The 13,465-nt window shown below is 34.9% G+C and overlaps 1 protein-coding gene across 4 annotated transcripts in view; it reads left to right on the forward strand.

Annotated features, from left to right (window-relative positions):
• Positions 1 to 13,465, forward strand: part of EHBP1 (EH domain binding protein 1) — a 343,347-nt gene that overhangs the window by 322,489 nt on the left and 7,393 nt on the right. For all 4 annotated transcript variants that reach the window (XM_007108111.4, XM_024133485.3, XM_007108113.4 and 1 more), the window contains 2 exons: positions 11,885 to 11,984; positions 13,099 to 13,172. In XM_007108111.4, coding sequence (XP_007108173.2) covers positions 11,885 to 11,984; positions 13,099 to 13,172 — 174 coding nt within the window. The remainder of the gene's footprint in view (positions 1 to 11,884; positions 11,985 to 13,098; positions 13,173 to 13,465) is intronic.

Genomic DNA, 13,465 nt, shown 5'->3' on the forward strand with positions numbered 1-13,465 from the left:
AAGCTGCTCATGCAGCTCAATATCAAAAAAACAAACAACCCAATCCAAAAATGGGCAGAAGACCTAAATAGACATCTCTCCAGAGAAGACATACAGATTGCCAACAAACACATGAAAAGATGCTCAACATCACTAATCATTAGAGAAATGCAAATCAAAACCACAATGAGGTATCACCTCACACCGGTCAGAATGACCGTCATCAAAAAATCTACAAACAGTAAATGCTGGAGAGTGTGTGGAGAAAAGGGGACCCTCTTGCACTGTTGGTGGGAATATAAATTGATACAGCCACTATGGAGAACAGTATGGAGGTTCCTTAGAAAACTAAAAATAGAACTACCTTATGACCCAGCAATCCCATTACTGGGCATATACCCTGAGAAAACCATAATTCAAAAAGAGTCATGTACCACAATATTCACTGCAGCACTATTTACAATAGCCAGGACATGGAAGCAACCAAGTGTCCATTGACAGATGAATGGATAAAGAAAATGTGGCACATACATACAGTGGAATACTACTCAACCATAAAAAGGAATGAAATTGAGCTATTTGTAGTGAGGTGGATGGACCTGGAGTCTGTCATACACGGTGCAGTAAGTCAGAAAGAGAAAAACGTGTATGCTAACACATGTACATGGAATCTTAAAAAAAAAAAAGGTTCTGATGAACCTAGGGGCAGGACAGGAATAAAGATGCAGATGTAGAGAATGGACTTGAGGACATGGGGAGGGGGAAGGGTAAGCTGGGACGAAGTGAGAGAGTAGCATTGACATATACACACTACCAAATGTAAAATAGATAGCTTTTTGTTGTACAGCAGAAACTAACACAACATTGTAAAGCAATTATACTCCAATAAAGATGTAAAAAAATAAAATAAAAATTAAAATGTAAGTCAATGATGTAAGTCATTGATTTAAAAAATAGAAATAGTTTTTTGTATGGGGGGTATGAATAACTTACCACAAATAAATTATTAAAATAGTCAAAAATATTTTAATTTCTCATGAGGATAAAATGAAAGGGAGCCAAAAATTTTTAACTTTTAATACTATTTGTTTTGACTCATGTGCTTATTTTGAATCTAAGTAAAAGGTTAAAGAAAGTTATACTGAACATTGCAAAATTGTCAGCATAGACTAGGTATCAATTTTGCTGAATTCTGAAATATATAATATTAACAGGAACATCATGAGGACTAAATAGATTTGGAGTTGACCATGACTTTGGGTGGGAATGTAGATTGTGTTTTATTTTATTTTATTTTTTTTAAGATTTATTATTTATTTATTTAATTTATTTTTTGGTTGCAGTGGGTCTTAGTTGCAGCATACGGGATCTTCGTTGAGGCTTGCGGGATCTTTTGTTGTGGCGTGTGGGCTTCTCTCTAGTTGTGGCGTGCGGGTTTTCTCTTCTCTAGTTGTGGTGCACAGGCTCCAGGGCTCATGGGCTCTGTAGTTGTGGCGCACAGGTTCCAGAGTGCCTGGGCTCTGTAGTTTGCGGCACTCGGGCTCTAGTTGAGGCACTCAAGCTCAGTAGTTGTGGTACACAGGCTTAGTTGCCCCGTGGCATTTGGGATCTTAGTTCCCTGACCAGGGATCGAACCTGTGTCCCCTGCATTGGAAGGCGGATTCTTTACCACTGGTCTACCAGGGAAGTCCCTAGATTGTATTTTAGATGTGATTGCTCTGACCTTTTTTAAAAAATTTTTTGGCTGCACTGCATGGCACCTGGGATCCTTGTTCCCCAACCAGGGATAGAACCCACACCCCCTGCAGTGGAAGCGTAGAGTCTTAACCACTGGACCACCAGGGAAGTCCCCTGCTCTGACCTTTTTTAAGTGAGCTGTAGCTTTGAAGAAAAGGGTGAGGATATACAACACAACAGAAGGACATATAACTAACTGCTGGAGCTTGGCTCATACGACTTATGCCAGAATCTGAGAGGGGGTATTGGGGGGCATGGTGTTCTTCAGTCAAAAGGTTATCTAAAAATTTATATCATGATAAAGGGCAAATTGAACATGTCCTGGGAATTAAGTTGAGGAGAAATCTGAAAATTATTTTTGGTACTTCTAGAGATTCTGAGTCACATTAGATTTTTATTTTCTCTGAATTTCTGACTGAAGGAACTGCTATTAGCAAGAGAACCTTTGGAATAGACTTCACAGTACATGTGTAACCTTGGAAAGGAGACTGTCTCCTGGAGGGTTTGCATTTGAGTAGCTCTTTTAAGAGAAGAAAAATGGGTAATGGGTAGTTGCTGGGCTTCCATACTTAAGGGGAATTAAAAATATGAAATGATGGTAGGATGCATTTTGGTTGATTGGTCCAGTAAAGTAGATATGTAAAGATATTAGAAATGTCATGCTCAATGGCACTAACATCTTAAGACTTGCACCAAGTTGCCCAGTATGTTTACTTCTGTGAGTAGGCCTATCTGGTGCTTGCACAGGCAGTCGGAAAAACTGTGAGATCTTGCCAGGAGGAGTCACCATGCCTTACTCCCATCGGTAATCCTAGGAATCAGACAGCAGGGAGGATCCTGAAGCTTGAAGAATGTAGCTCCGTACTGTTGTGTGTGTGTGTGTGTGTATTGTATATATAAGGGTGTGTGTGTGTGTAGAAACGGAGGGAATATAGCAACCACCATTATACTACTTGTATAGCATTTATTATACACCAGGCACTATTCTAAGTACTTTACATACATTAACTCACTTAATCTTCACAAGACCCTATGAAGTAGTTTTATTATCTTCACTTTACAAATAAGGAAACTGAGGCGTAGGGAGATTAAATAATTTACCCAAATTGCCACAGCTTTTAAAGAGCAGAGGTGGAACTTGAATGCACCCTGATGATATCATGGTAGGCAGAGTATTCTTTTTTTTTTTTTTAACATCTTTATTGGAGTATAATTGCTTTACAATGTTGTGTTAGTTTCTGCTGTATAACAAAGTGAATCAGCTATATGTATACATATATCCCCATATCCCCTCCCTCTTGCGTCTCCCTCCCACCCTCCCTATCCGACCCCTCTAGGTGGTCACAAAGCACTGAGCTGATCTCCCTGTGCTATGCAGCTGCTTCCCAACAGCTATCTGTTTTACATTTGGTAGTGTATATATGTCAATGCCGCGCTCTCACTTCATATCAATTTACCCTCCCCCCTCCCCGTGTCCTCAAGTCCATTCAGGCAGAGTATTCTTATTTGGCCATTTTCATTGAAGGATGCCTCAAATGCTCAAATGGAATCAGCATAGCTTGTAGTTGCCCAAGAAGTAGACAGGTATCCCTGGAATCCCCTGTTTCTTGACGACATCATACACCAACCTGTAATTCAAGGATCATATAGACATATCTGCATAGGAAGAAAACCTGACTCCCCTTGACACCCCTTGATGTACCGCTCTGAGATCATTGTTAAGTCTCAGTGACCTACATGGGAAGAGTAAACAAAATCACCTCTGCTAATGGATGAACTTGTTTGTTTATCAGAGGTCGGAAGGTTTGCTTTCTGTTTTGGGGCTTTGTTTTGCTTTGTTTTTTCTGCTTTGCTCATCAGAGCCATTATGAAGGCTTTGTCAAGGTTGGCCTGAATTCTAATTAAAGGGCCCATTCTGGTAAGACTGGTTACCTATGAGTGTCAAGTAGGATGACTAAGAATGGTGGTTCACAAGACAGACTGCCTGGATTTGAGGCCTAGTTCCTCCACTAACTATTACTTTAGGTAAATTATATAACCTCATTAAATATTTGATGTTATTATCATAATTATCATTATTATTATTATTCCAAGTCTATGAGAAAGTTATTGGTTCTCAGTCATCTGGTGAGGGAGATATATGACATAGAGCATCTTTGAGACACTCTTCTTTCCAAGACTTCAGGAAGCAGCACTGTGGACGCAAGTCCATCATGAATGTCTCTGTGTCCTGGTGAAGAGAATGGCTCCACCGGGGAGGTTAAGGGGCATTGGATGAGGTAGTATAATGCTGAAACTCACGCTAGTCACCTGGCCTGGTCTTGAAAAGCAACATTCGTTACATTTGATTTAAAATGTTGTGTAATTGTTGAAGCTGTGTGCAAGTTAAAAGACTGCTGGAGATGGCTCTGCAGTGTCCTGCTTTCATTAGGCTTCTCTGTTTAGAGAATGAATGTGGCCGCAGGCTAGGAGGGGATAGGCCTAATTCCCTTCAGCTCTCCCTCACTGAATAAAGATTTTTAAGAAGGTACATAAGGAGGAAGGATATATCGCAGTGTTGCCTGGTTACCTGACCCCCAAGCATGATCAAACAAGGTGTAGGGAGGAAGAGGAAGTTACTGTGTGTGTAACACACTGGGGATTGGGGGTTGAACTCATCCCTTACTGGAAACTGGAGGCTCTGGGGACACCCTGGTATGATTTTTTAAGGACATTTAAAGACTTTAAGCAGCACAGGGTTACCTAAAAGAGTAGCTGATAGAAACTTTTTATTAGAAGCCTATTTGGAGCATATCTGCCTGGTTTGTCCTTCTGTATTTTAAAAATTATATGTATTTTCCAAACTTTCAACAAAATCAAATCTCATTCTCACCTGGCATTTAGTAAATCATCTTTTTTATCTATATTGCCAACTTTGTAAGCCGATTTAATGATGCTCTGCTTTTAACATCAAAATCTCTCTATAAAAATGATGAAAACTTACTATCTCGGTGAAGCTTTTTTGCTTTAGAAATATTTGGTTTTTCTTGTTGAGGGCCTTCTTTTCTTAAAATTATATCAATTTGTGCTTCAAATTGTCTTTTTTTTTCTTTATTTTGATAACTAGTAAACTTTTAGATGTGTTCTATTAGTCTATAATTTTCAATCTTAAAATTTACCTCTTTCATTTTTGGATATTAAGTAGTATTTCATGATCTACTTTGTTCTTCAATCTCTAAAACCCATTGCAAATAACTAGACTGTCATTACCTGGAGCACAACCACATTATTGTGTCACCATAGCTATGGCTGTCTTTTGTATGCAACTGTGACACTGCTGACCCAAAAGGGCATTCACTTTGTTTTTCCAGCTGCAAAGATAAATTTCTGCTTATTCACCCACATTTTTCACCTATCTCGCTTATGACCAATGACATCCTAATTATACTAACTATAGACTTTGTTATCACTAACGAAGATTTAAAATATAATTTGTGTCCAAGGAATTGTTTAGAAAATTATCCTCACTCAGCTATCCCTGATTATGTGTCTGTCTCCACACTAGATGGATAAGCCCTTTTGAGGTCACCGACCACATCTTGGTCATCTTTCTATCTCCAGTTCTAGTGGCTCAGTGCCGCACGTGCCATTATCACCCTCTTCATGATCGTCATCATAGCTAGCATTTTTAGTTGTGGGCACTGTGCTAAGGACTTTACACAGATTTTCTCATTTAATTCCTCCATCAACCATATGAGGTAAGTAATATGATTATACTTACAGAGAAGGAGAAACTGATGTTTAGAGAGGTTAATTGGTCTAAGATCAAAGGGTTCAGTCAGTTTTTTTTAACTGAACTGGAAGAAAGCCGTTTGAGATGCAGATTCAATGTTCATCTTATTTGCATCGTATTCCAAACGACAGACCTAACCAGCCACAGAAACTATAGATGGTATACAGTTATAAATTATGCTTGGCCCTACCAGAATTTATAGTCTTATCCGCAGGAGTTTCTCAGAATTAATGTAAGTAAACATTCATAAAGGTAGTCCTTAATTTATAAGAGGTCTTTATTCTAAAGTTCATTTCTGAGTCAGTTGCTTTTCCATAAAGTACTTAAATTACGGATTGAGTTCCCAGGCCACCACATAAAAAACTGTGTGACCAAATGACCTTAAAAAAGATAAACCCCTGTTCTCCCAATGAGAAGATCTCCCCCAGAAATTTTGACCTTCTTCAATATATAAAACTTTAGTAATATCTCTTGTAACATTTAATTTATCTATATATGTATTTAAAATCACATCTTAAAATACATAAATCTAGAAATATTGTTTCTCTCCACTCCCACTTTTCCAGAAATAATTTTATTCAACTCTTAATGCTCATCTTTAACATTAATATCTCTGTCACTTCTAGGGCCACTCTCTAAAGTCATTTCCATGACATGACAGCAAGAAGGCTCTAGGAGAGGGAGGGGGTAGAGAAGAGTCTGCCAGGTGCAGGCCAAACAAAGGGGACTTCAAGAAAGGGGAGACTGGCAGGGGAAGCTATCCATCTGTAAGTGTGGCTCACAATTCAAGTTTTCCCCTTATTGGAGGATGCCCAGTTGATCCTCCAAGTAGACAGTAGTCTGTTTGGTTGAATGATGCATATGAAAGTGACTCACTGTTATTTTATCCCATTTTACAAAAGTATGTTAAATGCAACTTGAAAAATAAATACAGTTTCAGAGTTCTGTTCTGAGTGTTTTGACTTCAGCCAAATGTCTATCTGTCAACAGTCAAGATAGTCATGCATTACCTGAAATGTGGGTCATATTAAAACTTTTAAAAGCTAAGAGCACTGAAACGTTATGGAAGCAACTCCATCCCACATGTAATTTTTTAAGTATACTAGGCTGTAAGTAAATATAAAGAATTTTATTGGTTGTGAATTTTCCCATGATGATAACTTTCATACTTTTTAGTTTATTTTTTTACTATATTAAGTTTGTGCTTAATTTACCTTTTGAGAAATTAAGCACTGACCTTTGGCATAAAAAGTCTGTTCAGACTCTGTTAAGAAGTTGGCACAAGAAGATTGCTGTTAATTTCTGGCCTTTAGAAATAGCATTTTCTTTTGTATAAGTCTAAGGAGGAAGAGCTTTGGTGAAGTTGTCTATACCTCCTCCTGCAAAGGTATGTCCATAGAAGTCTGTCAAAATTTATCTGTAGAGAGATGTTGCCCTGAATCTCTCCCCACATTCTGTTTTACTAAATGGGTAAATAAAAGATGTGTTTATTTTGAGAGAATGTGTTAGTTTTTATTTTACTTCAACAAAAGGAGACAGGATTTTTCCCCAAAGTTTATATTCTTAATACTATAACAAATATATCATGCTGACCAAATAGTTTTAAGACAATTGCTGAAGACATCAATAAGGATTATGAGATTCTTCATATACATTGATTGCTGTTAGAGGATTTTGTTAGTGTAGAAACATTTATCAACTGTTTGCTCATATAGTAAAATTTGTTTTCATAATAAAGCTCTATTTCCTAAACTTAAAATATTTTCCTAAACTGGAGCACTGGAGTCCTGTAATGATGTTGGTTTTGGAGTTCATGTGTCCATGACCCTATATAACTGCAGTAAATTAATCTTTCTCATCCATTAAGTAAATCTACCAGACTTCACCTCCTTTGTTATTAAAATATGTTTGTCCAGTATCAGTTAGTTGGATACCTTCATGTGTATCTCTATTGTAATATACTAAATCTTTCAGAGGTCATCATATATGTGTAATCATACCATAGGGACAATTTGTAATGGCAACTTGTTGTTTTTATGTTTGGTTTGTCTTTGCTACGTTGTGTCCTTTAAGGGCCATATGTGATCACTAGTCAGCCATCTCCACTATGGAACTATGGCAAGATTTCAGCATTATTTAATGTTTTCATAGTAGAAAATCTTGAATTTGTGTATATGTTTCAACAGTGCCTTCATTTCTGTGTTTTCTTTGTTTCCCATTGAATTCCTCTTCTTTTCAGCTAAAACTGTATTGTTCCTTATTTTGCATTTATATAAGAATGCACTGTCTGAAAATATATCTTTCTAAATAGACAATAAGCTTATGGTGAAAGATTAATTAGGAAAGGCTAACTAATAGACAGTTTTTGAAAATATAACTCATTAACATCACTTTCCTCTTGTTCATTTTAAAATTTACATTGAAAATGCTGCTTTGGAAAAAACAAATGAAAACTACATACATATTCCTGGGTGAAGAAATGAATTCTTAAGTTAAATTAAATCTTAACTTTAAATCATTTTGGGAAGGAGGAGATGGAATATAAAGGCAGTTGTCAACCAACATTTATTAAGTATTTATACTACATGTAGTGCTATATTATGCTGCTTTGTGTTAAATGGTTTTTGTTAACTATGTGATAGGAAGAATGATTTGAAGTCACATTTACATATTACTTTTCCTGCTATTTTCATCACTCTTCATTATTTAATAATTTTTATAAATCATACTCGGCTATAATAATTGATTAAAAGATAAAACTGACAATAAGAGATTGTGATGTCAGAAAGACGTTACATTCCACAAGGCAAAATAAAAAACAGAATTCTTTAAGGAAACAAAGTAGAAAAAGACATTACCAGAGACTGTATTAGTCAATACTTTAAAATGTTAAGGTGATGTTTTTATTGGTAGTATATTTATAATAAACGTGAGGCACTCTGTTTTAAAATATAGTTTAACAACCCAGCCATGCTTTCACATTTTAGTCACTGTGTACTGAACTGCAGTATTTTTTCATTTTTTAAATTTCAAAATGGTCTTCAATAATATAGGTCTTGAACTTTTCAGTTCATAAAACTGAAAAAAATTTAAGATTTAAAGTATCAGTATTGACTCTAAGGTGATAAAATTGCAGTTGTGATTACAAATTAAAGATAATTTTGAAAGAGAGGTAGTTAACTAGGTGAGTTTAAACAAGATAAAATGATTTATGGCCATTTTATAAAATAATGACAATCTTCATTTTAAGCTACAATGTAAAGTGCTTTATTCTGAGATTATGTATTGTGTCAGAAGCTAAAACTGCCTTTTTTCTAACAGTGCCAGAATACAACCTCTTTTTCTTTTTGCACTAACAAGACTGCTTTACCACCACAGCCCACTCTAAGTAATTAAATCAATCCTTTGTACTTACCGTATTCTCCTCTAGTGACGGTACTAGATCTGATTATATGCTTCATGCATATTCAAAGTACCGCACTGACAGCTCTTTAATGAGCTCTTACTTAATCAGTATGAACAATGTTCATCTTGTTCTTTTTTTCCTCATGCATTAGAGCTAGGAATAGTTGGGAAAAATGAAACATCCAGCATTCATTTGAAAAATATATTGTACTTTGAAAAGTGTCTAAGCTGAGGAAGTTGCATTCTGCCCTTTAAAAGTCTGATGGACAAATTGGATTACTAGTATTGGATTAAATAACAAATGGTTAGAGGAGAAATGAGAAAAGCACACTGTGATCACAGGCTTTAATATTTTTTGTTACTTATAAAGCTAAAGGGGTCTTTAACCAGTTATTAAAGTCAGGATTAATTTGTAATGGTTCAACTTACTGGCTTTTAAAAGCTTTTTAAATTAAAAAAATTTTAAATCCCTAAAAACAATAGTGTAATGATGTATTAGAAGAAAATTTAATTTTTTTATTACTGGGCTAAGTATAGATTTCCATCACTGTGTACTATCTCAGATAAGGAGTTAGTGATACAGAGTTGATTTAACCTCAAATATGTTTTTTTCAGTTAATTTATATAATCTATGTAGCACTGAATAATATGTCTTTAAATATTTCTTATTGTTTGGCTTATTCCCTTTTTAAACATGAGACTCTTCTCATTTCCTAACAGTTAGGGGAGGTGGATCTTTTATTCTTATGTAGAAATCATAGGCATGAGTTAAACTGAAAATAACACAGTACCACATCAATATTGTTATTCTCAAGGAAGCAGTCTTCCATTGAAGAAAATAATGCTAATTTAAAAATAGGCTAGTTGCTTCTAGTCTTATTGCCTGAAAGCCTCAATTACAGGTTAGGTTAAACTCAAAACAAAGTTTTAATATGTGTATATTTTTAGAAACCACTTAGGTTATGAATGCAAGAATTAAGTCTTTAATCAGAAAACAAAATATCATAAAAACTGCACCTATTAATATTGCACACATGTGTCATTTCAGTGATCAAAAAGGCCTTCACCAGGGTACAATTGGCCTTTTTCCAAATTGCAAGCTTTTTCTCAGCTTTTTCTTTTTACTCTTTCGTCTTTTGTTGCTACCCAGGGATTTGTGCCTATCGCAGCCTATATCACATGACCAGTGTCAAGACATCACATGGTCCAAAGTGAATACAAAACCAGCTACCCTAAAAGAGAGATTAAAAATGCTGTAAAACAATAAAGACTTTTGTTCATACTCAAAGAATCTATCCTAGATCTGCTTCATACCATAAAGTTTAACAGACTTTAAGGAAAGCACATATCCTCTCACTATTTTCCCTAATAATGAACAGCAGATATCTGTTTTACAGGGATGCTCAGAAATACATGTTTAATCTTTTGCACACAGATTAGCTCTTTATTTTAGATGTTCATTCTAAAGATTTTTTCAAATTTCTCTTAATGTGGAAACAGTTAAATAAATTATGGTTCATCCATAATTTATGCAATATTAAGAAAGAATGAAGTAGATCTTCAAACAGCATGACAACAACAAATCACAGGGTCCTAACGTTAAAGAAACCTGTATGTGTCCAGATAAGGTATATACCTGTATGTGATAGACATAGCTACGTATGCGGTCTGGAAGAAGATACGCTAAACTGCAATAGTACTTCTGCAGAAGGGAGGTGGATGGGGGAATTGGAGAGGGTGGGGGTGGTGAAAGAGGCCTTGACTTTTTACTCAATTATACCTCTGTATTGTTTGAATATTTTTTAATGAACTAGTAGTGTGTTTGAAAGTTAAAAAAAATATCTCACTTAAGAAGAAAATAAAACTTAGGAAATTGACTAGGCTATCAGTCTTCGCCTGGGATATTTAAATTTTTAGTAGATATTTAAGTTAACCCTATGAATCTATCTAGAAGTTGGACTGAAGTATTAAATAATGGTCTAGCAAAACAATAAACCAATCATGGGCGAAATTCAGAAAAAAAAAAGTCAAAGAATTGTAAATTTGACTAGATACAATTTGAAGGGAGAGGAAGGAAGAGGGTTGGGGAATTAATATTTTTCTTGAGTGTGATTGTGGCCTACTTCTGCATGAACAATATCAAATATATGCTATATGTTATAATCCTTGATATACTGGCCTTTTGAGGGGAGGGGTGGTACAGATGATGGAATGGATATTAGGGAAAATGAATTTTAAATGTACAATCAGTAAATTTATCATCTAAAATTTTAAATCATCTCTCTGCTCAAATGTTTTCTCATTTACTGAACATTATTATGTTCATCATGTTTTTCCACAGATAGCTCTAAGTATTTTTGTAGCCTGGTCATTTACAATATATTTAAAATAATTTGCAAGTGTTTACCCTTTTAGGGATGATGAGTTCTGGAATGGTATATGTATGTATACCTTTAGTTTGCTTTGGGGGAGGAAAATAAGAAAAAAAGCAAGTTGTTAGAGGTGGAAGCTCTCACAAAATCTATTGACTTCTCTGACCTTACTGGTAGTCTTATAATTCTCATAATGATTTTTTAATGTGGTTTTTAATTAATTAGTTTATTTTTATCATGACCGTATGTCTGTCAGCACCACGAGTTCCTCACTGAAACATAATAACAAGTTAGCCTGTGGGGAGGATTTAAAAGTTGGAACACTTTTTTTTTTTTTTTTAACTGTACTTAGTATGATCTGTAAATATGTTTGGGGGACCGAAATATACAAGCTGAATAATAGCAGCTTTAGAGATTGGCTTATGAATTTTTAAATATTGATTTCTTTTTTCAGGCCTCGGACTTTAATCTGATATTGCTATAAACAGTTTAACTTGTACTGTTGGGGTAGCTAAAATATGTTTTGTGTTAAAAAGAAAAGAAACAAAACACTTGTGCTGAACTATTATTTGGCTTGTAAATGTCAGTAGAATAAGAAATAACTCTTCCTAAATTATAGGAAGGAACACAGAAGAAGAAGAAGCTATGATGCAGGAGTGGTTTATGTTAGTTAATAAGAAAAACGCCTTAATAAGGAGAATGAACCAGCTCTCTCTCCTGTAAGTACTTATGACTTTGCTTGTTTTTCCTACAACATTGATGAATCTTAGGCTTTCCATCATTGTCTTTTTTGGGGGTTTCATACTTATTAGGCTTAATTTTTGTTCTTTCCTTAGAGATTATATTTTATATAAAAATAAAATTTAAAGTAGTATATAACCAATTTTTATCTGAAGAGTAAGAAATTTAGAGTGTTAGATACTGAAAAAGTGTATTTATTATATAGAAAGCCAAGTAATATAAACAATTTTTGTGTTTAAGAAATCACTTGTGCACAAAAAGGATGTTTGGTTTATATTTAGTGGGAAAAGAAATAAAATTGAAGTTTATTTAACATCAAATTTTCAGTTAAAAATTAAAATAAGTCTTAATAAGGACAAAAGTAACTTTGTATTCTACAAATGATGTTACCCTAAATTTTAGGATAAAAGATTAATAATTTACACAGAAGTGACCTTTTTATGATTGCAAGAATTACAGTAAAATGGAGACTAGACCAAATGTAAGCATTTTCAGTCTTTAGCATTTAGTTCACATAGGACTTAATGCTTGTTGCTTTTTATCACTAACAATGTTCTTATATTATGCCACCTAGTGTGGGAAGAAGCAGGCGTACATGTTTTATTTTAGTGAAAACCTCTATTTTTGTCATTTCTGCCATGCCTGAACTTGATAAAGGAGTTATGAAGAAGTGGCGAACTTAACTAATCTTGCCTTTTTAATTGTCTCTATATTAAATTTTCACTGGTGGTACTTTCATGTTTCTTGTACTCTTTTCACACGGAGTTCTAGACAAAAAAGTGTTTATTGCGAACTATGACAAATATTCTACAAAATAACCTTATACCTGGCACTTAATACAAGAAGCATTGAAGATTGAGGCTACTTATCCACAGATTAAAATATACTTCTGTGCAATTCAAAATTGAAGGAGAAACTAGCACTATTAAATATTCAACCTGAGGAAGGTTTTAGGTTTGTGTATCATTTGTTTTGAGTGGCTTAAAGAGAACAGTCAGTTATGAGTCCTAAAATCAATGTAACCTAAAGGTTCTTTTAAGTGTTTAATGATTTAGTAATTAGCATATTGATGAACTTTTGCAACTTGCCTAGGGAAAAAGAACATGATTTAGAGCGACGATATGAGCTGCTGAATCGGGAATTGCGGGCAATGCTAGCCATTGAAGGTAAGAGATGCCATGGCCGAATGAGGTGTTTGAGGTGTCAGTTGTCAAAGAGATTTAAAGAGTGTAATACACTCCTGGTCTCACTAGGTGTGATCTGACTAAGGACCTACAGGAATTGCAAATAAATGCCTTAGAGTCAGAAGCCAATAGTCATGTAAAACCTAAGGACCCTAATTCAGATCATCGTTATGCTTGCTATTAAACATAAAATTGTCTTAACTTTTGTCTGTAAGCTTAAATGTCTGTTAAATGGAAAATATAACTAGTTAAATGATTTCATTACATTTTACTAT

The sequence above is a fragment of the Physeter macrocephalus genome, chromosome 12 (genome assembly GCF_002837175.3).
Source record: "Physeter macrocephalus isolate SW-GA chromosome 12, ASM283717v5, whole genome shotgun sequence".
Taxonomy (NCBI): Eukaryota; Metazoa; Chordata; class Mammalia; order Artiodactyla; family Physeteridae; genus Physeter; species Physeter macrocephalus.